Source organism: Phycodurus eques, chromosome 1 (genome assembly GCF_024500275.1).
Source record: "Phycodurus eques isolate BA_2022a chromosome 1, UOR_Pequ_1.1, whole genome shotgun sequence".
Classification (NCBI taxonomy): Eukaryota; Metazoa; Chordata; class Actinopteri; order Syngnathiformes; family Syngnathidae; genus Phycodurus; species Phycodurus eques.
In genome coordinates, this window is record NC_084525.1 from 24,737,093 (window position 1) to 24,763,093 (window position 26,001).

General features: G+C 42.4%; 1 protein-coding gene across 6 annotated transcripts; it reads right to left on the bottom strand.

Moving 5' to 3' along the window:
* Positions 1-7,792: 7,792 nt before the first annotated feature.
* On the bottom strand, positions 7,793-25,420 carry LOC133406784 (ataxin-7-like). Of its 6 annotated transcripts, none has more exons than XM_061684719.1 (11): positions 25,241-25,416; positions 24,532-24,603; positions 21,514-21,821; positions 19,722-19,942; positions 18,734-18,805; positions 18,534-18,643; positions 16,151-16,227; positions 15,611-15,782; positions 11,511-11,632; positions 9,447-9,754; positions 7,793-7,886 (listed from the first exon to the last, which is right to left on the bottom strand). In XM_061684719.1, the coding sequence occupies exons 4-11, from the start codon at positions 19,728-19,730 to the stop codon at positions 7,860-7,862; spliced, it is 897 nt and encodes a 298-aa protein (XP_061540703.1). In that variant the 5' UTR covers positions 19,731-19,942; positions 21,514-21,821; positions 24,532-24,603; positions 25,241-25,416; the 3' UTR covers positions 7,793-7,859. The 6 variants fall into 6 exon arrangements, with proteins under 6 accessions (XP_061540703.1, XP_061540686.1, XP_061540692.1 ...); XM_061684702.1 differs by having other exon boundaries at positions 18,725-18,805; XM_061684708.1 differs by lacking the exon at positions 21,514-21,821 and having other exon boundaries at positions 18,725-18,805; positions 25,241-25,420.
* Positions 25,421-26,001: the final 581 nt, after the last annotated feature.

The window sequence follows — 26,001 nt, forward strand, 5'->3', positions numbered from 1 at the left end:
CCCGTTTGCGACCTCAAATGTAATGGTACATCCCTACACCACTGCTATGCACGTCCATTGCTTCATAAAATTTGAAGTCTTGGCCCACTGCCATTGTTCTGACCACAAGCAGGTATAGCAGCTGTAATATTAGTTCTCCAACTACTACTACTGCACTCAGTGAGTTATTACCCTCAGCAATTGCTTCATTTCCTTCTTATGTGGGTCTCATTGATAATCTCACACTCGCTCTGTGTAACACGCTCGTGATCTCTCGATTGCTCTTATATGGAGTTGTGTCTAGCTGAGATTAAACAGTGGAATAGACTGTAACCTTTTGCTCCTTAACCCTGAGAAAACCGAGCTGTTGATTATTGGCCCTGCTAAACAGAGCCACTTGTTTCAGATACCACACTGAGTTTTGACAAAAGCACCATTACCCAAAGTGAGTCAGCAAAAAAATCTTGGCGTTATAGTTGACTCAACTTTCTCCTTTCAAACGTACATTAAGAATATTTTCCAAACTGCATTTTTTCATCTTCACAATATCACTAAAATACGGTCCACCCTATCCGCTAGTGACACAGAGATCATAGTCCACGCATTTGTTACATCTCGCCTCGACTGCTGTAACGTGCTGCTTTCTGGTCTTCCCATGTCTAGTATTAAAAGTCTTCCATTAGTACAAAACGCTGATGAGGACGAGAAAGTTTTTGACGAAGGTGAGAAAGTTCAATCATATTACCCCCATTCTGGCCAACTTGTATTGGTTCCCGGTCCACTTGAGATGCGATTTGAAGGTCCTGTTACTAACTAATAAAATGTTACACAGGTTAGCACCCTCTCATCTTGCTTACTTGGTTGTACCATATGTTCTGTCCCAAAACCTACGCTTGCAAAACGCTGGTCTTTTGGTGACTCACAGAGCCAGAAAGAAGTCTGCAGGCTCTCAAGCATTTTTTATTCGGGCTCCAGTACTCTGGAATGCCCTACCCGCAGATATTAGAGCTGCTACCTCAGTAGAAATGTTTAAATCCAACTTATGACATACTTCTACTCTTTGGCATTTAGTTAAAGTACATATAGGCCTGTTTTACTGCCGCTCGGCCTATCTCCTCCTCATTGTCTCCTGGTCAGAGAGAGGGCTTGTTGACTGACCGAATCTGAGGCTGTTGCTCTTTGGGTTCTTCACCAACCAACTGGGACAAGAGCTGCGGAAAATGGCTTGCTGGGCAAAATATTACAGGAAAAGCCTATTAGAACATCTGAACTTTATTTGGGGTTGAGCATTATTTATTTTGGTCTCATGTCTTTTTCAGAAAGAGGTGTGTAGACTTTTTATATCTGTTGCAAGTACAGCACATTGACTGGTGACCAGTCCAGGATGTACCCAGCTTTACATTTGTCGTTTTAAGAATGAACATTTTGTTTTGAACCCTCCCAAAAGGGCATCATGTTCATTTCCCGGATGAGCGGTCGCTGAATCGAGCCAGTTGGCATGGCCTGACACAATGGCTTTGTGTTGTTGTTGTTGTCGTGTGACTCATGAAAAAAAAAAAAAAGACATCGCGGTAAGGCGGAATAGTTTGATGACTCACGCGCGTCACTGCTCGGTCCTGTTTTGTCCGAGGTGATTCCAAGAGTGTCGCTGATGTACTTGGACACTTATCCACTCGTACTTGTGTAGTGCTTACGCATTATCAGGAGTGCAGATTTTCATAAGAGTCTGTCGAGAGATAGCGAAATAGAGATGGAGAAAGACCAACATTATACTGGTCGCCAGGCAATCTCAGGAAAAAGACAAAAACGACAAGTCGCCTTAAATGGCTGCTTTGGACCGAAATGGCCACATTCCTGTACAAAAAACGATTTTAGTAATTAGCCATGTTGTTAATTTTGTACCACCACCAAAAACAAGGCAGAGATTTCATTCCCAAAAAGGATTTTTGTCATATCCTGTTTTGTTTGCTTGTTTCCTGTGTGGAATTTTCTGTTGTGTTGCAATCACCAGCAGCTGCATCTCGCGTGATGCAGCTGCTGGTGATTTGTCATCAGCAATGCATTTAAGCATGGGAGACGCAGGAGGAAACTGTCACGTCACTTTCTGTTTATAGTCATCTTTTCACGTCAGCGTGCTCCCTTTGTTGAATAAACAACCTTAGTTCACTTGACTCACGCCTTGACCAGGTCTGCACTCCCCTTCCTGCCAGTCCTGCTGTTACAGATTCGGCTCAAAGCATTCCCTCGCACATGCCACCTGCTATTCCCGTAAACACCCGCGAGCCAAATATCCCCCATCCACCACGTTATTCTGGAGATTCTGGATCGTGCGGACAATTCCTCCACCAATGTTCCTTGTTTTTTGATCAGCAACCGCTTACGTACTCTACTGATCGTTCCCGAGTAGCTTTTTGTTATGAGTCTGCTTTTGGACAAGGCAGTGACATGGGCCATGGCAACTAGCGATCGCCGTCCCGATATGCGTTCCTCATTCTCGATTTTTGTTGAGGAGATGAGGAACGTCTTTGACCAGCCCGTTAAGGGTAAAGAGGCTGGCAGTCACTTACTGGGTTTTTCTCAAGACTCTCTTACGGTGGCCGACTACTCTATTGCCTTCCGTATTCTGGAATGCGGAGAGCGGCTTTGATGCCTCGGCTCTTTGCGGCATTGTTTGGCGCGGGTTGAACCCCGTAGTTAAAGATGAACTGGCAGCTCGTGACGAACCGACAAGTTTGGAAGACTTTGTTGCTTTGGCCGTAAGGCTGGATAACCGACTACGTGACCGAGAGCGTGTGAGTGAGCTCAGGTGGCGACCGATGAGAGCGACGATGAGGACACCAGCGCTAGCGGCGACTGATCCGGGATTCAGCCCCGCTCCTCTTCCTTCGGTGTATCCGGGCTGGCAGTCAAGGGGAGAGGAGGACTGGGAGCTCGACGACTCAGCGTCCAGGAACGCAACAGACGTATGAGAGGCCGGCTACGTTTGTACTGCGGGCTACCAGGACAGCAGGTTTCGTCATACCCAAGGGGTTAGCATAATAAAAAAAAAAGCATCTGCTCTCCTGATTGTTCCCTGACAAGACAAACCCTGAATCTGCACGCCGCTACGGCTCGATGGTGCCAAGTCAGCCAACCGCCACGAAGCCCCAGGACCAAACAAATAACTGTGAGTTGCATGAGACTGGTTCGACCGCTTCTAGGACTCTCACCCGACCAACTAGTCTCCTTCACCTCCCCGGTATGATTTCTTTGAATGGTAAGCACCTTAAAGTTACAGCACTGGTGGATTCTGGGGCCGGCCAATTGTTTTGTGGACTTGTCGATCGTAGAAACATTCAAAGTTAGTTAAATTGGGGAATGCTCAGGAGGTAAGGGAGCTTAATGGGGACATTATCGCCACTGTTACACATGAGACTGAGTCCCTGGGGTTTGTCTCGTCAGGGAACAATCAGGAGAGCAGATGCTTTTTTTTTTTATTATGCTAACCCAATTGGCACCTGTTGTTTTGGGCCTTACATGGCTTAAGGAGCACAACCCGGACATTAACTGGCACATCCCCAAGATTACTACTTGGAGCTTGTTTTGCCATTGGCACTGCTTGCAATCTGCTGTACCTACCTCTGATGTTCCCGTTTCACCTGAATTGGAAACTATCAATTTAGACTCGGTAACACAACCTCATGTGCAAAGACTTGCGTGGATTTCCTCCTAAAACATGGCGTACGCTCAAATCCGGAAAACGTCGTACGCATATGCAAATCACATTTAAATGAACCCTGCACCTAAGATGCCGATCTCTGCATGATCAGGAAAAAAAGGAAAATGTGCAAGGTAATGAAGAAAAATAATTTTTCTGAATGTGAAATTGCTCAATGAAATGGAGGCACGCAAGAAAATCCTCTTTGGCACGCTGTCCTACGGCGTTAACACGCGAAAGAGGAGTTAATGGGGCAGCGCGTGTGCAGCTGTCAATGCTGTGGAGACAGAATAGCGCGCACATGCTGAACTAAAAAAGTGGTCAGACATTAAGGTGAATGTGAAGCGGAGGACAGCTGCCCACCGCCAAAGTGTGGCCAAAAAAAGGCGGAAGAACCGGCGCGGAGGGCCTCGCCCCGTACGAGGAGAGAATCGCTGCGATCGTGGGTGACGCTGCTCTGACGCTGGGTGATGGGAGGACACGTGACTCACTATGATCACCCCACAAGGTTAAAAATGTATTTTTAGAACTCATAACAAATGTGTTCATACAGTAACCTACACTCAGCCTTGTGAGATAAAGGTTCATGCGCAAATGTTGTATGTGTGGTATTTGGAATAAATCTTTTGAATTCAAATGGAAAAAAAAAATCATCTTTTTTTTTTTTTTTTTTTAAAGGAGAAGAGTGGTCAATTGTCAATTTCAACACATTTTAATCATGTGCAACCGATGCACATGTTCAAATGAAGTAAATTCAAAGGACTCTTTTTTTTCAGTGCACGTGCTGGAGTCACGAAGCGATTGTGAGGGCAATAGGCGGCATAAATGATCGCCTCGATCAATTAATAGGTGTCCTCACAAATATCAGTGGTTCATTAAATACGCTCATTCAATACGCTTTAGTATGTACATGATCGAATATACTACTCACAAAACGTTAGAAATACTTGACTCTTGGTGCATTTTAGGTTTATCCTGAAATTTTATCCATCAATTTTACAAGTGAACTTAATGTGACCTTCTGTAAACTTTTCATTGTCCAACTGTTCAATGTTTCACTACCTTTTGCACAACAAGGTGTTGAAAGGCAAAATTCACAACAGGTGTTGTTGATCCATGAAACTTTCCTCGGAGGTCCTCTTCTGTGACTCTTTGAAAATTAAGCTCACCTGTATAGGTTATGGTACATTTAATGTTTATCCTGAAATTGCACCAGAAAGTCAAGTATATCTCGTTTGTCAGAAGTAGTGAATGATCAAAATGAAAGCAGCAGAAACATTTCTAGAAAAGGATTTCATTCACTAATGATGTTCTGAATTTTACCCACTTGAAAATAAATAAAAACACTCATCTTTACGGTGGCTTTATTTGAAGATGTTTGAAAGGTTACAGATGAAGAGAAAAGAGTATTTCATCTGCATTAATTCAGTTACACAAACCAGTTGTGATACCCTGAGGACTAGATTAGTGCTGTCACTTTAACCCTCCATTTGTGTTGGTTTCTAAAAGCGAGAAAATGTGGTCTCACACACACAGACACACACACTCAACTGGTTGAGTATTCAAGCCTGCTCTACACAAGTGTCTCAGAAGAAGGAGGCGCAACGTCGAGGGAAAACGGCCCATGGTAGGTGAAAAGCGGTGGTGGTACATCCAAGTAAGACAAGAAAGATGAAGAGAGAGTGGTATGAATTAGTGTCAGAAATGGAGAGAAATCCTCTCACAGTGCCTTTTGTATCGCTGTTGTGAGCCAACCAACCAATCGCAAAACACCATGAAATGACGTGAACAGCATTTAGTCCCCCCCCAGCAATATTTGATTTCATAAAAGGAAAGCTGTACTCTTGTGAGGAACTTCAGCTTGTAGCCTTTATTTTCGGACAGAAAAAACAAAAGTAAATACAAATTTTATTTCATTGGCATGTTGATGTTGAGGTATTTTTATGTACATCCGCTGAGACATAAATCGAAGTCAAGCCGAGCCCGTTTGTTAATTTAATGACCTTTGGCCCCTGTACTGTATACGAACAGGGGTAACTACTTTGTGTACTCGTGTCCTCGTGGCTTATGTCCTACTAGACTTGTATCTGCGCCTTCTTGTGTCTAAGTGGACTTTTCACTTGTGTACTTGTTACGGGTTGTACGGACAAGTCAACTATAATACACCACAATTAAGTTATGGGGACTAGTCTCTAATCAAGTGTTTTTGACTTGATGACGAGGCATAGCCGCTTGCATCAAATATAGGTGAGTGCTTTGAATTAGTGAGTAGTCTTAAATGATTTTAGTCAGTCACCTTGATTGAATTTAAGTCGGAAATGAAGATGTTGAGGTTTGCTCGCGGAGTGACCAGGTTGGATAAAATTAGAAATGAGCTCATCAGAGGGACAGCCGAGGTTCGATGTTTTGGAGACAAAATTAGAGAGGGCAGACTTCAATGGTTTGGACACGTCCAGAGGAGAAATAGTGAGTATATTGGTAGAAGGATGACGAGGATGGAGCTGCCAGGCAAGAGAGCTCGAGGAAGACCAAAGAGAAGGTTGATGGATCTCGTGAGGGAAGACATGAGGGCAGTTGGTGTTCGAGAGGAGGATGCAGGAGAACGATGACACGCTATGGCGACCCCTAACAGGACAAGCCGAAAGGATAAGAAGAAGACCTTGATTGATTTTAAGTCTTGGTAGAGTGAAAATGTCTTCTCAATTTGACACACCACAGAGAAGTGTTGGTCACAACTCTGCCAAATTTGAATGATTAAAAAAATAAAATAAATAAATCGCAAAGTATTTAAAATGAGGCCCACCAGAGGTGGGTAGTAACGCGTTACGTTTGCTCTGTTACATTTACTCAAGTAACATTTTGGATAAATTGTATTGTCAGAGCCTGTGTGGAATTCGCATGTTCTCCCTGTATCTGTGTGGGTTTCCTCCACATTCCAAAAATAATGCATGGAAGGTTGATTGAAGACTTTAAATTGTCCATAGGTGTGAATGTGAGTACGAATGGTTGTTTGCGTATGTGTGCCCTGCGACTGGCTGGCGACCAGTTCAGGGTGCACCCAGCCTCTCGCCCAGAGTCAGCAGGGATAGGCTCCAGCACACCCACAACCCTTAGTGAGGATTAGCAGTTCAGAAAAAAGAATGGATGGATGGATGGATGTAGTTGTCAGAGTAGTTTGAATACCCCATACTTTGTACTTATGTTAAGAAGAATCAATACTCTTACTCCAATAAAATGATCGACATGCCGCTCGCTACTTTTATTATCCATGATTGCATGCGCAATCTATTTTTTGACTTCATCTTGGACTCACCAGTTACTCTTTACTTGAGTAGTTTTTTTCACGGAGTACTTTCTTACTCTCACTCAAGTAAATATTTGGAGGAGTAATTTTTACTTTTACTTGAGTCATATTATTCAAAAGTAACAGTACTCTGACTTGAGTACCATATTTGGCTACTCTACCCACTGCATACTCACATTATGACACCCACGGACACACCTAATCCTGGATTTTAGGTTTTGCTGTCAGTGTTTTTTTTATTTTTTTTTTTAAAACATTTAAAATGTGTTAAATGCAATTATAACGGCCGTCAATTATCTGCGGATTTTCGCTATCCCCTGCCCGGCCCCATCCCTATCCTCCGTGAATAGTGGAGTAACACTGTAAAAGCCTCCGGTGGCTGGAATATATCTCACCAGGTCGTCATGGTGCTTTCCCTCGCCGCAACAACGAGGCGCTGTAAAGCGGCCGCACCAGCGGACTATCCAAAGGGAAGATGCATTTTCAAGCTGCACACATAGCCTACTTGCGCCTTACCTGTTGTTACTTGTAAGCAGTCTTTGGCTGTCGTCAGCTGTCATTAGCGTTCACTAGTGGTTGTTAGCGGCGTTTTGCTGCTGTTAGCGGTCACTAGTGGTCGTTAGCCGTCACTCGTGGTCAGCAACTTTAATTTTCGACTTAGTAAGTGTGAGAATTGTTGCAAACCATTTCTTCATATAGTCAATTTTGTAAGATTAGTTTGAAATTATATTCAAGTGTTTTGGCATCATAGTTTAGGGTATATTTAGGGTTTAAACTATCAATATAGTCAATTGTAAACATTTTTCTTTGTGGGGGGGGGGGGTCCACTACTGATGAATTTTTGCTACTGGGGGCCAGTCTTGATCGCTAATCCCCGCTTCATCTTTTTTCCGTCGTCTTTTGTGCCTGCAGTGAGGAACACACAAACAAACTTAGACTCTTTCTACTTGACTTACATTGTTAAATAGTAGCCACGTGTCTCAATAGGTCCACCATAATAAAAAAGATTGCTCAATTAACTATCCTGTTATGTTTGTTTGTCAACCACTGCTATAATGTTCCTGGGTCAAATTGACTAAAGCGCATTTAAATGATAATCCCAATAAACATCTCAATATGAAGTCCATTACTGACAATTTTGTTGCAAATATGTGAAAGCAGCAAGCAGAAGAAGTTTTATACATAATTAAAAAAATACATAATTATTGATTAACTTTGAACTACTCAGGGCCCGAGCAGTAGGCTGTGTTTATTCTTATTCTTCTATACTAGAGAACGGCCTTTTGGGGGCCTCAATATGGCTGAAAACGCAGGAATTTCTGAAAGCGTGTGTATCCTGGGGAAAGCATTAGGGATCCCTGACATGATCTGTGTCTCGTGGAAAGTAGAAAAATATATACCGTATTTTCACAACCATAAGGCGCACTAAAGTCTTAAATTTTCTCCAAAATGGACAGGGTGCCTTATAATGCGGCGCGTCTTATGTGTGCACCGAGTTCCAAAATCTATAAATTTGCATGTTGTCCCCGTGCCTGCGAGGCTTTTCTCCGGGCACGCCGGTTTCCACAAACATGCATTAATTGGAGACTCTAAATTGCCAGTAGGTGTGAATGTGAGTGCGACTGGTTGTTTGTTTGTATCTACCTTGCCCGATGATAGCTGGGATGGGCTCCAGCACGCCCGCGAGCCTTGTGAGGAGTAGCGGCTCAGAAGATGGATGGATGGATTGATGTCTTACCATGTCTGCGGCCAATAATACGGTGCACCTTATGCATGTGTTAAATACGGAAATAGACCCCTTAACTGAGACTGCGCCTATTTAAACGGTGCGCCTTATGGTCGGGAAAATGCGGTAAATAAAAACAGCCCCGGGCACCACTTTCACCACATGAAAGTGGTTGGACTTGTCTATCATAACAAGGTGCACAACAAAAATTACAAAAAACTAAAAGTCTCAAGAACTCACAAAATTGAACAGAAAGACGGCCATTTCGGTTTGAAGCCACCATTTTGAGGACCAAATTTCATTTAAAAAAAAAGTGACTACCAAGTTGTCCCCAGCAACTGTGTGGGCAAGTCTATCATACTGTAACACAATGTGAAATTGAAAAGGAAGTCAGCCATTTTGGTTTGAAGCAGTGGTGAATTCCACAAATGAGCCCCAAACAGAAGTAAGTGTAATAGACAAAGTAAAACAAATACATTGAAATGTCTTCTGCTTAGGTTAATAAGTATTATCAACATATGCAACAAAAATTGTTTATTTCACTTATTTACAATAAAACGTCGTAGTAGACCGAATGAGGTATAAAAAAACGTTTATTTTTTTGTAAAGGTTTCTAACAATTTTGTATTATTAAAAATGCTGCAGTGCAAATTGATCCAGGAATATCATTCCAGTTCCCGAGAGACAACATGCAGAGAGCGAGGCTTAGCAAAGCCATATCAACCTGCAAGTATACTCACTCTTTTAGACCTCTTTCCATTGCCAGGAGCACATGACAGCAAATTTCTGACGCCACCTCCCGTCCAAGAGGAAGGAAAGGGGCTCAAACGTTGACACTTGAGAGGCTGCGAGTCACCGTCGCATTTTCGCTTTTGTCCAAGAGGCCTGCGGTTGGAGCTTGAGCGAAGAGGATGGTGCGACGTTTTCCCACCGGAGGAGTGACCTTTGGTTGGTCGTGGCACTTTGGTACCCTGAGGTGTGCTTTCCAGGTGTGAGGTAGAGGCAGCGAGGCTGCGGGAGCGTGCGGGACCACTCTGGACAGAATAACCTGTGACATGAGGTGACCTGAGAGTTGATGACACTTGAGGTATCTTCCTGGAAATGAGATGAACATGAAGCCCATCAAACTTCCATGATTCATATCAATGACAGAATACCTAAATTGCCATTCAGAAAACTTTAAGGGGACCTATAATGTTGAAGTGACTTGATTGAATGTGTTGTATACAAACACAGTGGTGCCTTGACATACGAGGTGAATTTGTTTCATGACTACGATCTCAAATCAAAAAACTTCAAGTCATCTTTTCTCGTTGAAAAGAATGGAAATGCCATTAGCTGTATCAGCCTTCCAAGAAAACCAACAAAAATTGCTGTAATGTGTATTTCATTGAGAAAAATAGCACTCCATTTTACTGCAGTTTATAAAAGCATACAGTAATGACATAATTAGAAATCAAAATAATTTTAAAAACTAAACCGTTTTTGTCACATTGCATCAATCAAATGCTGCTCCTTCTTGTGTGCCCTTCTTGACCATATGGGGGCAGTATGAGACACACTGATATACTGCTCATTGAGGAATTATTATGAATCCCACTCGACTTCTTGTCAGGACAAGCCCAGGTGCACTATGATGCATGCAGTACTGCCTAAAACACAAGCGCCCCGCGGCCATACCATTGTAGTCAAGCACCGACAGTCCAGTAGCGCTGACATTCCCCTCCACAAAAAAAGGGCTGTTGCAAACATGCTACTGTGAAGGCGCAACCATCAAGTGCCGATATTGTCCTCCTAAAAACCGTCCACAAAGGGTCCACACAACACAATAAACTAGGCCTGGGCGATTATATGATCGCGATTAGTGATAACGATCAATTTCATATCGATCACGGTGATCAGCTGTGAGCATATTTACTTAACCAAACATGGCAAAAATGTCCACGACAAAGGCCAATCAGTCAGCCTTTTCCTGCAGAATGCGAGCCTCTTCTTTGGGGGTTATTAGGAATGCCACTTGTGTTCTTGGCAGGACATGCCGTGCTTCAATATGATTGGCTGCTGAATCCCGATAGGACACACCCTACTTTTTCCAGACGGCAAAAGATGGGACTTCAGTGGAGAAGCGTTATGATGACTATCATTAACCCTAACCCACCCTAGCGCTAACCCTGCTTAACCTGCCCTACCGTGATTCAGAAGCCAACCATATTGCAGCGCTGCGTGCCGAGAACTCGTGGGATTCCCAATAACACATCGCCCGGACGTAAGGCAGCGAACGCTGCCCTCTGTTGGTCGTAGTTTTGACATTGCACCCTATTACACCATATTACACCATATTACACCCCCCCTTCAACAAATAACCAGTAATACAGAAAAGGGATGGCTGGATGGACATAAAACATAACCACAGTCCGAGCATGGGCTGTGCAGATCTGCAAAAACACTCGAGTGTACATTAGTTCATTTTGTTATTTTATAGTTTTCTACATTTGTTGTAATGTTCAGTAAAAATTGTTTTAATATTTTTCTATGCTCATATTTTTCCTTTTTTTAAGTACTTCATGTTAATAAAATGAAGAAGAAAAGACTTTTGTGGACAACACTTCCGATCAACCTCTGCTTACACATGCGGCCTGTACATTAAGAATGGTTTCCATGCAGTTTGTAATGAATTATTCCAAATAGAATTCATCTCAATGTGTATTTTCTTTTGCAAAGCAGCCAAATGGAAGTTGGAGCAGCGACATGATCCAACTTTTGAGTACTGTCGTAAAAGGAAGAGCTGTTGCAATGTGACTCACTTCCACAGGTGGGAGCTAACATGGCGCTCCAACATGGCAGCGAGGGCAAAGCGCAGGTGGTGCAGGCGTCTGTCGAAGGTGAAGAGGCTGCATCCAAGCGTGCGGCATCCAAAAGTGCATAGCTGCACAAATAAAGTCAAACAAGATTCAACGCATGCCTTAATGCCATTATTAAAGACTATTATGGAAAAGAGTTATCAAGTTCCGGAGCAAGAGCCACTTTTAAAGCCAAACGTTAAGCAGAGCTGCAGTGTTAGCACAGAATAGAGTTACCAGCATTAGCTAACAATGTTCAACTGAGCTGTCAACATGGGAGTTCGGAGTATATGGCAATGTCGTGCCCACACATGAATTGACGTGTGTATTTCAGTGGCTTGGTGATTAAATGGTGATACGGCAAATGGGTTGTGATTTTTGTGGGATTTTTGGGTGGGATACACCACTAGAATACCCCTGCCCTGAGCAGATCTCTAGAATCAGAAACAAAACAAGAGCAATTTGTAAAAAGCGGACAACCTTTAAAGCAGTGTTTACTTGAGAATCATAATTCATCATTAATGTGACCTTGACACACAGTAGAAATTGGAGTAAAACATTTTTGCTTCTGAACCTGAATTATCGTTATTCATGAAGCATTAGGTTTCGCTGCGGGCTGCTAAATGGATGGCTGGCTGCAAATGGCCCCCGGACCATAGTTTGGACACCACTGCACTAGTACAAGCAAGCAGCAACCGGGACGGAAGAGGAGACGGACAAACTATGAAGCCCCAATGATTGCCATTTTTACAAAAGCCGGCTCTCCACTGGCCGAGCAGTATTTTGCTGAATGAGACAGATGTACACCTAAAATAAGCCAATTACACCATAGCAAGAAATATGCTACAACAATGCGCCTATCAATTTGATTCATTTTGACTAAAACATGTCAGACATGTTATTAAGATACCCGGAAACTTTTATGTAGCAAAAACATTAAAAAAAAAAAACGAGTCATTTTAAGTTTGCTTTCAGAAGACATATTTGATTTTCAGTCCGATTTTGGCACGCCCACAATTTTTTGACTTGAGTTCGTTGTCACATTTCTGTGGGGCCAATTATGTATTACTCGTGCACTCACTGTAGTTGTCTCGCCATGCTGCACTATTTGCATATACTGGCCACTCATGCCAGAGTAGCATCTGCTCCATTTGCACACTGATTGAGGAGTATCTGTAACATTTGCACAACCAACATTGTCCCAGATGATCGCACTACTCGTCGCTTTAAACCGCATACACTCCTTGAAGTCTCAGCGCCCTTTGCACAATGGTCATTGCACCGGACTATTGCAATATTAGTCGTTCGAACTGCTCTAAGTGCTAGAGGACTCTGCATCTTTTTGCACAATTGTTTTTTGTCAATGTCTTTATGTCCCCAAAGTGTTCTGTAAATTGACTGTTTGTCAGAATCAGAATCAGAATCAGAATCATCTTTATTTGCCAAGTATGTCCAAAACACACAAGGAATTTGTCTCCGGTAGTTGGAGCCGCTCTAGTACAACAAACAGTCAATTTACAGAACACACTGTTGTACTAGAGCGGCTCCAACTACCGGAGACAAATTCCTTGTGTGTTTTTGGACATACTTGGCAAATAAAGATGATTCTGATTCTGAGGTAGAAATCCTCCATGAGCCTGCTGACGTCAGTGACGAAAGATGAGCATATTTCTTTATTAAACTACAGTAGTACGTGTTTTGCGGTGTAACTGTCACCTTTATTGAAAGTCTGGATTTTTTTATGGACAATAGTGAAAATGAGGTTAGATAGATTTGAGTACTCTTGTTTTGCTAAAATCAATCGCTGTAATACTTCATGCCTGAAGTAAGGCAACCGCATAAGTGCGTGCAGATTAATTTCTGCCATAAACACAGGTTTTGTTTGTTGTTGTATTGATTGCATCGCTCACCTTTGAAAGTGTTTGGAAAGATGACATCGATCCATTTTCTGAACTGGAACCGCTTATCCTCACTAGGGTCACAGGCGTGCTGGAGCCTATCCCAGCTGACTCTGGGCGAGTGGTACACCCTACACTGGTGGCCAGCCAATCGCAGGGCACATATAAACAAACACCCATTTGCATTCGCACCTACGGGCAATTTATCTTTTTGGGATGTGGGAGGAAACCGGAGTGCCCAGAGAAAACCCAGGCAGGCACGGAGAGAACATAGAAACACCACACAACGATATACAGTGGTGTGAAAAAGTTTTTGCCCCCTTCCTGAGTTCCTATTTTTTTGCCTGTTTGTTACACTTAAATGTGAATGAAGGTTTTTATTATTAAGGGAGAAAAAAATCTAAACCTACATGGCCCTGTTTGAAAAAGTGATTGCCCCCCATTAAAACATAAACTGTGGTTTAATCATACCTTAGTTTAATTTCTCTAGCCACAGCCAGGCCTAATACTGCCACACCTGCTCTCAATCAAGAAATCACTTAAATAGGACCTCCCTGACAAAGCAGACCAAAAGATCCTCAAAAGCTCAACTTCATGCCGAGATCTAAAGATATTCAGGAATAAATTGAGAAAATTTTATTGAGATCTATCAGTGTAGAAAAGGTTATAAAGCCATTTCTAAAGCTTTGGGACTCCAGCAAACCACAGTGAGACCCATTACCCACAAATGGCAAAACCAGAACAGTGGTGAACCTTCCAAGGAAGGACCGGCCAAATAACCCAAATAACCCCAAGAGCGCAGCGACAACTCATCCAAGAGGTCACAAAAGACCCCACAACAACATCCAAAGAACTGCAGGCCTCACTTGCCTCACTTAAGGTCAGTGTTCATGACTCCACGATAAGAAAGAGAGGGGGCAAAAATGGCTTGCATTGCAGAATGCCAAGACGAAAACCACTGCTGAGCAAAAAGAACAGTAAGGCTTGTCTCAATTTTGCCAGAAGACATCTTGATGATCCCCAAGACATTTGGGAAAACACTGTGGTCTAACAAGACAAAAGTTTAACTTTTCGAAAGGTGTATGTCCCATTACATCTGGCGTAAAAGTAACACCGCATTTCAGAAAAAGAACATCATATCAACAGTAAAATGTGGTGGTGGTAGTGTGATGGTTTGGGGCTGTGGTAGTGCTTCAGGACCCGGAAGACTTGCTGTGATAAATGGAGACATGAATTCTATTGGCTACCAAAAAATCCTGAAGGAGAATGTCCGTTGGCATCTGTTCGTGACCTCAAGCTGCAACGAACTTGGGTTCTGCAGCAGGACACTGATCCAAAACACACCAGAAAGTCCACCTTTCAATGGCTTAAGAAAAACAAAATGAAGACTTTGGAGTGGCCTCGACAAAGTCCTGAACTGAATCCTATTGAGATGCTCTGGCATGACATTAAAAAATGGTTCATGCTCAAAAACCCTCCACTGTGGCCAAATTACAACAATTCTGCAAAGATGAGTGGGCCAAAATTCTTCCACAGCATAAGTTATCGCAAATGCTTGATTACAGTTGTTGCTGCTGAGGGTGGCTCAACCAGTTATTAGGTTTAGGGGGCAATCACTTTTTCACACAGGGCCATGTAGGTTTGGATTTTTTTTCCACCCTTAATAATAAAAACAATTTTAAAACAGTATTTTGTTTTCACTTGTGTTGCCTTTGACTAATATTTACATTTGTTTGATGATGGGAAACATTTAAGTGTGACAAACAAAGAAGAAAAAAAAAAGGAAATCAGGAAATGAGGCAAACACTTTCACACAGCACTGTATAAAATATGAGTAAATAATACCACTTTATAGTATAGTACATTCCTTTGTCCGCTATGCAGGAATTTTGGTCTTCAGTTCTGTCACTGACGTCACACCAAGGCAAGGGGGCGTTTTGTTTTTGGTGATGAAAAATCTGGGTTACCAGGGCAATTACTTATTTACTGATTCCTCCGAAACAGATTGATACTATAGGAAATAACTGCCAGTTTCATTTTGTTGAGCAACAAATACACAGAGAGAACTTGTTAGTGAAAAATAGGCCATCTGGACGCTATAGCCCCTGTTTGCCATTTTGCTATAGGTGCTGAGAGTTGACTGCAGTGTGCCTTACTGGAACTCACACCAAGAGGTTTGGGGTGCCAAGATGTTGCAGGCAGGTCAATGGCGTCCTCTCGCTCGTTATCCTCGTTCTCCTCGCTGGAGAGCAGGCCCTGGTTGAAGGGGTACGGGGTTTGGACCTCCACGCTGACTGTGCCATCTGCCTCGTCTTCTGGAAACCTTTGTGATGTAGCCCTGATGGGACCAAGATGAGAGCGATATAAATGCGTTTTGTTGGAGTTGAGTAGACTTCTACATTGTGATGTCACAATCTGGCCAATTTACATAATGTGCCCACACACAGAGTTGGCCGCTAGACTGGGAGAATGCTTCCAAGTGGACTATACTGTGCAAAACAAAATCATGTCCAGGAACCATTGAGGTCCGTGAATCTTTGGGATCTATGAACCTTTGGGGTCCGGAAAACTTTAAGGTCCATGAATCTTTGCGTTCCGGGAAATCTTTGGGATCTGCGAACTTTGGAGGCACAGGAACCTTTGAGGTCTATGAACCTTTGTGGTCTGGGAACCTTTGGGGTCCTGCAATCTTTGGGCTCTACTAACCTTTGGGATCTGGGGAACTTTGAGGGCCAAGAATCTTTGGGGTCCAGGAACCTTTGTAGTCCAGGAACCTTTGGGGTCTGCAAACGTTGGAAGTCCGGAACCATTCCAATCATGTCAAAGCCAAAAAGTAAGCAAAGCTGCAGTGTTGGCACAGATTCGTTGGCTAACAGCGTTATCAACGTTGGCTTCTGATAAGCGGCACATACTTGAATGGTAGGCAAGTTATCGACACTAAGGCGGGGTAATTGTGTTTGGCGATGTGTTCGCTGCATGCGCCACATACAGGGAAAGGTTGCAATAATGTAATTTGACAACTTGGTGATGAAGTGCTGCTTCCACCAGGGAAAACGCAATAACATTTTTAAGAGTGCTCAATTTCTTCTTCACACTCTTGCTCGTAAAAATAAGCTTGAAATTGATCTACAAATGCTTAAAGACAACTGAACCATCTACAATTAAAAAAATAAATAAATACATTTTAAATACAAAAACATAAAAAATAAATCTGAAATGCAAGGCAAACATTTTTCTAACCTGATGAAAAAATAAACACAATAACCCAAAAATTCTCACCACTTGATCAACCCTGTTTTTAACATTCCCATCAGGGTATCTGATGCAAAATGGGAGAGGTTTGCAGCTCACTTCAGCAAAAAATAAAAACAATAAGGGAATATTTTAGTGTGGCACTGGTGTTCGACTGGTTAGAGCGTCTGCCTCACAGTTCTGAGGACCGGGGTTCAATCCCCGACCCCGCCTGTGTGGGGTTTGCACGTTTTCCCCGTGCCTGCGTGGGTTTTCTCCGGGCACTCCGGTTTCCTCCCACATCCCAAAAACATCCATGGTAGGTTAATTGACAACTCTAAATTGCCCGTAGGTGTCAATGTGAGTGTGAACGGTTGTTTGTTTGTATGTGCTCTGCGATTGGCTGGCAACCAGTTCAGGGTGTACCCCGCCTCCTGCCCGATGTTAGCTGGGATAGGCTCCAGCGCGCCCGCGACCCTCGTGGGGACAAGCGGCTCAGAAAATGGATGAATGGAATCTTTTATTCCACCACAACCTAATAGTTTCAATGCAGCGGAACCTTTGTTTTTATGTGAGGAAGCACTGGGCAGTGTTGCTCTATTTGATGTGTTTGTGTCCCAGTTAAAGCCAACCTGCCTTTTAAATCCAATCCCAACATGATTTTTAAAAATGTTGTTCGACTTTCTGGCTAAGGACGTCCTAGATATTTAATTGTCCTTGTCTTATGGGATCTGAGTGCAGCATTTGATACATTAATTAGACCACAATATTCTTTTAACCAGGGTACACACTGGTACTGTTTTTAACTGGTTCAAATCCTACCTCACTGTCTGAGAATTTAATGTCATCATGGGTGTTGACTCCTTGTTAGGAGGTCACAGGTTGGATTGCAGTATTCCCTAAGGATCAATTTTAAGTTCAAAACTTTTTAATTTGTACATGTTGCCACTTGGCGGGGGTCATCAGGAGACACAGAATACATTTTCATAGTTGGGTTTATGATACTATGCTGTACATTTCAGTTTTTCCTGATGACCACAGCCCTATGGATACTCTAACTGTATTTTAGAAATTAATTCCTGGATGGCAGACAATTTCGTTAAGGTCAACCAGGACGAAACTGATGTTTTAGAGAAAAGAGAGAAACTTTCGTTAAAATTACAACAACTTTCTTTTAATCCAGTAGAAGAAGACAAAAAAAATAGTCAAAGACAAAAACGTTGTCTTTGACTATGACCTAACCTTTATCCCACACATTAGTAACAACTGAAAAACATTGCCGGAGTCCGCCCATTTATTTATTTATTTTAGCTCTTCTAGGTCTCATACAGTAGTCTTAGTTAATTTTATTTATTTTAGCTTGTTCTTTTGTTTTTATGTTCCAGTGTTTTCTCATTGGGGTGCCATCAGCTCTCACTTTCTGGTTTTGACGGCCTTTCGTGATGGCATTTCTTCACTCAACTCTGTGCTCAGCCATGTCGCAGCAGCTATGTTATGCATTTAATCATCTGTAACTACTTTTACACGAGTGTTGGGTGTCGCAGCGGCTCAGAGGCTGCGGGTAGGTGAGAGGGTTGTCATAGTGTTTTTTATCATTTTTCTTGTGTAGCACTTGCCGTTGCTTTTTAAATATGAATGGTGCTGTATAAAAAAATAAAAAAACTTTGATTGATTGATGATTGATAGTAGTGCCCATGGTCATCATGGTGAGTTGTGATTAATTTGCATGAGAGAGAACCGCATCCCCAAAACCGATTGATTTAAAGTGTCACAAGTGGATACTTTGTGTGTTTTGACAAAACAATGTCAGCACTCTTTCAAATTATGAAAAAATGCACAGTATGTTTCCTCTAAATACCTGAGAATGTGGCAGTTTTTCACATTTTCTATTTTCTGTTTGTCCAAATGATGCTGCTCCACATGTCGACCTGCAGCATGCCGCGTCAAGGCCACCGAGGCACCTTCAGTCTGAAGAACATCGTTCATACGTCCTCACCATGACAACAGTGACAAAAACAATGAAGACAAAGGTTGATTAAAATGGTTTACATTGCATACTCGTTTGCAGGGTGTTTTCTGTCCTTGTGGCTCTGGTCCACAGCGTTGATTCTTCACGGTCACAATCTTGCTCTAAGAGGGAAAAGACAACACAACACAATAAATGTCAGGAGGACACACAGGCAATTCCACTCGATAACAGGCGACATGCCACAAAACAAAACATTCTGCCTTCGTAATAACATCCATCCATCTTCTAAAATGCTTGTCCTCGTTACGCCCCGGACTGGTCGTACGTCTATATCAGGGCACATACTGACAAACAATGCACATGGCATGGTTGAGAGGCAATGCTCCTTGAGAATGCTGTAGAAAAAAACAGCTTGTGTTTTTGTTTTTTTATAGAGCAGGGCAGCTTTAACCAACACTTCCAAACTCGTCACACTGATTGGACTCTAAGATGGCTGACTACTGACGCCGATTCGCTCATGGAAGTCTTTAGCCTTTGGGTTCACATATTTTTTCCACCCTGCACTTTGAATGTTTACATGGTGTGTCCAATAAAAAACATGACAACAGAAAACTGTTTGCATGGTATTAGTTTAAGCAGAATGTATTTGTCTATTGTTGTGACCAAGATGAAGATTAAATTGTATTTTATAAGCAATTTATGCAAAAGTCCAGGACATGCATATACTTTTTCTTGCAACCGTACACTCATTGACAAGTGTAATTCTACAGCTTGGTGAAGTGCTGCCTACACCAGAGAAAGTCTAATCCATGCAGTCTTTGTTTGGGCTTGCGTGCAATTGAAGAGTGCACGCTCACTTTTATTTTTTAGACTTAAACAAGGCTAATTTCAGCAAGGCTAAAATATGTAATTCTTGCCCCTTGGGGTATTTTGACGAAAACAGGTTATTAAATGGATCAATTCAAACTGCAACGGGTGGGTGAAACAGTTACATTATGCAAAAGGTAATGTCCCCATATGGACAGACAGAAAAGGAGCAAGAGAAGACAACCCACGATGCAGGATTGACAGACTTACTTCCAGCATTTCTGCAAATCTGGCTGTGGGTTATTGTTCCCTGCAGAGGTGGAGCAGGAGAGTCACTTGAGCGCTCGGCTGCAAGCGTAGGGGCTCTCTTTGAGGGTGAAATAGTGGACGAAGAGGAACAACCGAGGCCCGGGGGCTGAGACGGAGGACCCCCGCTCTGAAGTATGGAAGCAGACTGGTGAGGAATGGGCAGGTTCACTGCTGAAGACAGACTGCAGAAAGGGAGAGGGAATGTTGTGCAAAATAGTAACAATAAACTCGAGAATGCAATGCTGGAGAAATTGGGTGTGCATGCTGAAGAGCTGACACTGAACTTTACATTCTGTGCAATTAATTGAACTGTTAAAATCTGGAATGAAATCTGAAGTTTAAATAGTTTGAATTGGTCTAGAATAGTGGAAAGGGGAAGTAAATCTGTAAAATATCTATTAATTTGGGAAATTTATTGCAAAAATGTGGGAATTTGGGGAAAGTGCTAGCCAGAACATGTCCTGAATAAGATGAACAGTTTCGAGTTCAAATGGTTTGAATCATTTGAGAAATGTGAAAGGAGGGTGTAAAATGGGGCAAAAAAGTATTTAGTCAGCCACCAACTGTGCAAGTTCTCCCACTTAAAAAGATGAGAGAGGCCTGTCATTTTCGTTATACCAATACCTCACCTATGAGAGAAAAAAATTTGGGAAAAAATCCAGTGTGTGATGATCAGTGATCCTAGGAGCTAAATTGTCTGGGGCTTTATGCCCCCGGAAGGGTCACCCATGACAAACAGGTCCAAGGTGAGGGACCAGACAAAGCACGGCTCAAAGACCCCTTATGACGACGACGTCCGTTGCCCGGACGTGGGTCACTGGGGCCCACCTCTGGAGCCAGGCCTGGAGGTGGGGCTCGAAGGAGAGTGCCTGCTGGCCGGGCCTGACCCATGGGGCCCAGCCGGGCACAGGCCGAAAGGGTAACGTGGGTCTCCCTTCTCATGGGCTCACCACCTGTGGTAGGGGCCATAGGGGTCGGGTGCATTCTTCGACTATTTTTTCATGCACTTGTTCACAAAGAGGTGAACCTCGCCCCATCTTTGCTTTTGAATGACTGAGCAATTCAGGGAAGCTCCTTTTGTACCCAATCATGGGACCCACCTGTTCTCAATTAGCCTGTTCACCTGTGGGATGTTCCAAACAGGTGTTTGATGAGCATTCCTCAACTTTCCCAGTCTTTTTTGCCACCTGTCCCAGCTTTTTTGGAACGCGTTACAGCCATAAAATTTTAAGTTAATGATTATTTGCTAAAAACAATCAAGTTTATTTTGAACATTAAATATCTTGTCTTTGTAGGGTATTCAATTAAATATTGGTTGAATATGATTTGCAAATCATTGGTCTTCTCTTCATGTCTTCTCTGATAAAAATTAAACTCTGACCTCTATGGCCTCTTTATCAGAAGAATTTTGTGAATTCTGCACTGTGTACATGTGAATGTATATTATATTATGTTAATGTGGTTGAGCATATACAATGTGTAAATATCACCTCATCCTCCTTGCATGCCATTTTTATTTATTTCCTTATTTCCACTATTGCTGCTGAAACTAAGGAAATTTCCCCGTTGTGGGACGAATACAGATTACCTTATCTTCATTTACACATGAATTAGACTACAGTATAAAGTATAACCCTTTTGGGGTGGGGGGGATGGCATCAATTACTTGCAAATTTTTGCTATTCCCAACTAGGCTAAATCCTAACCCCCATGAATTACGGGGATTCACTCACTGTACCACCATTTCATTTACCTCCCATCTTCCTTTTGGCCTTTGACAGGCTTGTATTGGTGGCAAGGGGAGGCCGCATTGGAGCTGAAAGTCAATTCTGCCAGATGTCCAACATCCTCCGTGGAGGGGAAAAGGTTGACAGGGCAGCTAGGGGCGAGGTCGCGGCTGAGGGGCCAAGCGACGCCACTGTGTGCACGTCTTGGGGAGAAGGCTGTGTCGCCTCTCGCAGTGTCTCTCAAAGGCTTGCGGCTTCACCACTTGGTCACAGTGGCTGCACACCACCAAGTAGAAGTTGTCACGGGAGGGAAACTCGCCATAGATGTGCATGTCTGTAGAGGGGCACGCACACAACTAGAAATGCAAAAGTTGTAGACGAGCACAGTGTCATCCAGCTGCACACTGAGCGATACATTTGAACGAGACGGAACAGGGCAACCGCAAACAAATTTGCACACCTGGCGACTGACCCACTTTACCACTCTGTAAATAAAAACATTTTAAAAAAGCTTGTGACTCAATTTACTCGTACTGTATATCTAATTAACTTTCACCATTGAAATGTCATTAATTCGTTCCAGCCTTTGAAAACCATAATTTTTTTGTTCCACGTTTAAAAAAAATTGCACTGTATTGTACAAAAATATAATATAAAAATATGATAATGTAAAGAAATAACAAAAGTGTAATTAGTGTAGCTTATGTGGTCACTACAATGCGGTCACTATAATGCAGTGGCAAACTTGTCGCCATTTGGGTTGGGGAAATATTGGGCCTGATTCACAAGCACGGCATATGCACAAATTTATGCATAAGTCGTGCGTGCAAACATTTGACGCACAAATACATTATTCATCAATATCTTACTTGAATTTGTTCATACTCTACGAATAAAGACAGATTCCTCAGGCTCTGCGTACACACAAACAATGAAAAAAAACATGAGGCACATGAGGCACGCTGCAGACCTCGGGTGACACTGCATTGAAAGCCTTTGTGATAGAGGCCCGGGTATCTTTTTTGTTTGTCATCAACACTCCAAATTTCTTCTTTTAATTTTTGGGGCCATCTCTCGCAACTTCATACCTCCTGCCTATCTTGTTTGCATCAAACACAGGGAAATAGGAAATATGAATTCCCATTCACTAACATACTCAAAGTGGTGAGACGAAAATTGGTTGGTGTGCATGTGTCATGAATCTGACAGTGATTTTGCGTATACACTGTACTAGTGTGCAGAGTACGAATATTTTTAGGCATTTTTTAGTGAATGAGGCCGGTTGTCTCGAGGAAATCTTACGTCATTCTAGATTGTCCTAATCATCCACTTATAAACAAGTTTGAGCTTTTGCCCACAGGTCGTGTTTTAGGGCGCCTAGGAGGAAGACGAAAAGACTCCAAGTTTCATTTATCTCCAGTACAATTCATTTACTTAATGGCAATCAGACAGTAGGTTATTAACTTTCTTCTTGCAGTAATGTTGCTTATTTGCACATCAACACATTGCAGTTTTTTGCAATATTCGGTAGTAAATTTCCATTTTTGGTATGAGCTCTAGCATTTGTTAGCAACGTTGCCATATTTACCTTGAATAAGTAACTTACTTACTTTACTGATTACTTGAGCTTAAAAGTAAATTAGTTCCTTCATTGACTACGTGATTTCAAAAGTAACAAAGTTAGCAAAAAGTAACGTTTTAGTTACTTTCAGCAGCTGCCAAGTGGCAGGAATATCACTTATCCACAATACAAAAAAAGTATTAGCTTCACCGTACCCATTACTTGGTAATGAATACCACACAAGTTACAGAACTATGTCATCAAGATGAAGCCACATTACATGAGCAACTTAGTGCAGACTTGACATGCCAACACAGTACAGTAAGTATCTAAACATAAACAAGCAATCAATTCTCAGTACACTTCTTTAAAGACTGACAGACCGCCGATTGTGGTCCATGAAGGCAACTGTGTGTGTGTGTTTGTGCGTGCACGTAAAAGTGAGTGACAGACAGACAGACAACGACAGACACACACACACACACACACACACACACACACACACACACACACACACGCGCGCACACACCATTGCTCCTACCACATTAATTTTGTTCCGAAGAGCGAGACAAGTGACAAGTTTAAGCAGCTGTTTAACTAGCAAAGCTGTTGATGATTTGACTGTGGGTGACTTACTACGTGACGTCAGCCATGCAGCACGTTAAACCAGCTCACAGTGCGGACTCCAGACAAAGTTGAAAGTTCTCACTTTTCATTGTAAATATAAATTTAAGCTAAGTATTGTAACTCCTTCAGTGAGTCAGTCCTTACCCTCCATGACCGGTTTATGGCCGTGCACTTCGGTATGAATAATTAACCCCCAATGCATTTCCCTTTTAACACACCAGTAAAACTGTATTCTTAATGTGTAAATAAAAAGTAACCACAATCAAATACACTTTTTACGAAGGAAAATAAAAATTGTGTGACGACAGTGAAATTGTGCATTTCTTTGCACATTTGTGCTACTGCACAATCACACTGCATTGTGTAATAAACATTCACTTCCCAATTGCGTTCTTCTATTTGTTGAAAAAAAAGAGTGGTCTTGGTTAAATGCGTCTGCACAACTGCACTGCTCTTTGTTCGAATCAGCAGCTACAAATTAGTACTTGGTGAGAGACATTGATGATGCAAAAGTAACTATTGTTGGTTGTAAGAAGTAACTGTAGTCCAATTACTTTCAAGGGAAAAGTAACATCTTACTTTACTCGTTTCTCAAAGTGGCAGTATTTTGGAGTAACGCATTACTTGACCCGCATCACTGTTTGTTAGTGATCTTATGTCTATTTATGGTGTTTCTTTTCGTGTTTTTTTCCTTATTTTTTTGCGAGTGTGTGTTGAACTTAATTGGGTTTCATTCTCACCGCTGATTTTCTCATTGTGTACCTTTGTCTATCGTGTGCTACTGCTGCAACACCAATTTTCCTTCACAGGACTATAAAGAGATTCTGATTATAAGTGGAACTCCTTTTTGTATTACCTTCTTTCCAGAGGCTCATGCTCTCACGGCACCTCCTCCCATACTTGCTGGCTCCTTGTGGACACGTCCCAGCTGCATGCAAGATGAAACAGCGTCAGTCAATCAATCAATCCATGGATTGCCAAACTAGTATCAACATATACAGGACAGCACGACAACGCTTACAATGACAAAGAACACAGTACTGTACATTCACTTAGCACAAGAAACATTCAGCAAAAAGTACTTTGCAGAGTCCCTCCAGCTGACTTGGTGAGAGACAGACACAAACAAACTATGGACTGCTCACTGGACTGGTAGAGTTGAGCTGAGTTGCAAATGCTTTTTTTCCTTACGTTATATCTACATTGTTTTCATTTTCGTGATTTCTGTGTACTGTATACACAATAACGACGAACAGTGCTGTCAGTAGGGCTAGGAAAGTATGTCGAGAGATCTTTCTAATGACACGTGTCAACATATTGAAACAAACGCAAGTTACGTGTTATGATGATGAATAGAAAAATTATTGAAAGAGTTTGTGTTTCGAGCGAGGGAAGTAACTACTCAGCTCCTACAGCAGGCTTTTTGTTTAGTTAACTTTTAAATGCCGCCGCTTCTCCCGACTCCTGTTATAATCCACACACGAACACACAAACACAAAATTCCAAGTAGTCGTCAGCGTGACAATAATGACGTCGGGATTTTGGGGACAGCGTGTATGACTCACCATCCGATGTCAAAATATTCACTCCGTCCACCCAGCAACTCCAATTTAGTCCGACAAAATCCTCGAGATTAAGACGTCGGCCGTCAACCGCGGCCATTGTTGTGGTCACTATGACCTGCGCACAATAGTGACGTCATAACACCGTGCCCGCGAAATGCCGTAGTAGTATGGTAGGTTATTTGAACTCTCAATTGCCCGTAGGTGTGAATGTGAGTGTCACTGGTTGTTTGTCTAGTGTGTACTGCGATTGGCTGGCGACCAGTTCAGAGTGCACCCCGCCTTTCACCCACAGTCAGTTGAGCAAGGCTCCAGCACGCCCGCGACGCCAGTGAGGATTAGCAGTGTGGAAGATGGATGGATAGTAGTTGTAGTGGCTGTGAATATATATTGTCAATAAGTAGTAGTAGTGGTATTGCAAGCTCTTTGAGCATTTATTATTGTAGCGATAGACCAATGTTTTCTTTTGCATGGCCAATAACGATACAGATTGTTAGTATAGTCAAGAAGGCCAATGACCGAATATTGGAGCCGATATTCATTTCCAGTCAAAGGCAAAATATTGGCGTAAAAATGTTGTATATTGCTAACTCTGACACTTCATTTAAATTCCTTTAAGCACACGTTTATAAAACAGCTTTTCAGATTTGCAACATGTTAAAATATTTATGTTTTTATTTTTTTAAATCTTAGACAATAGACATCTTTATTTTAAAACTCAGAAAGTGTCGTGTTCGGGCCCATTTCGTGGAGGATGGCTTCGT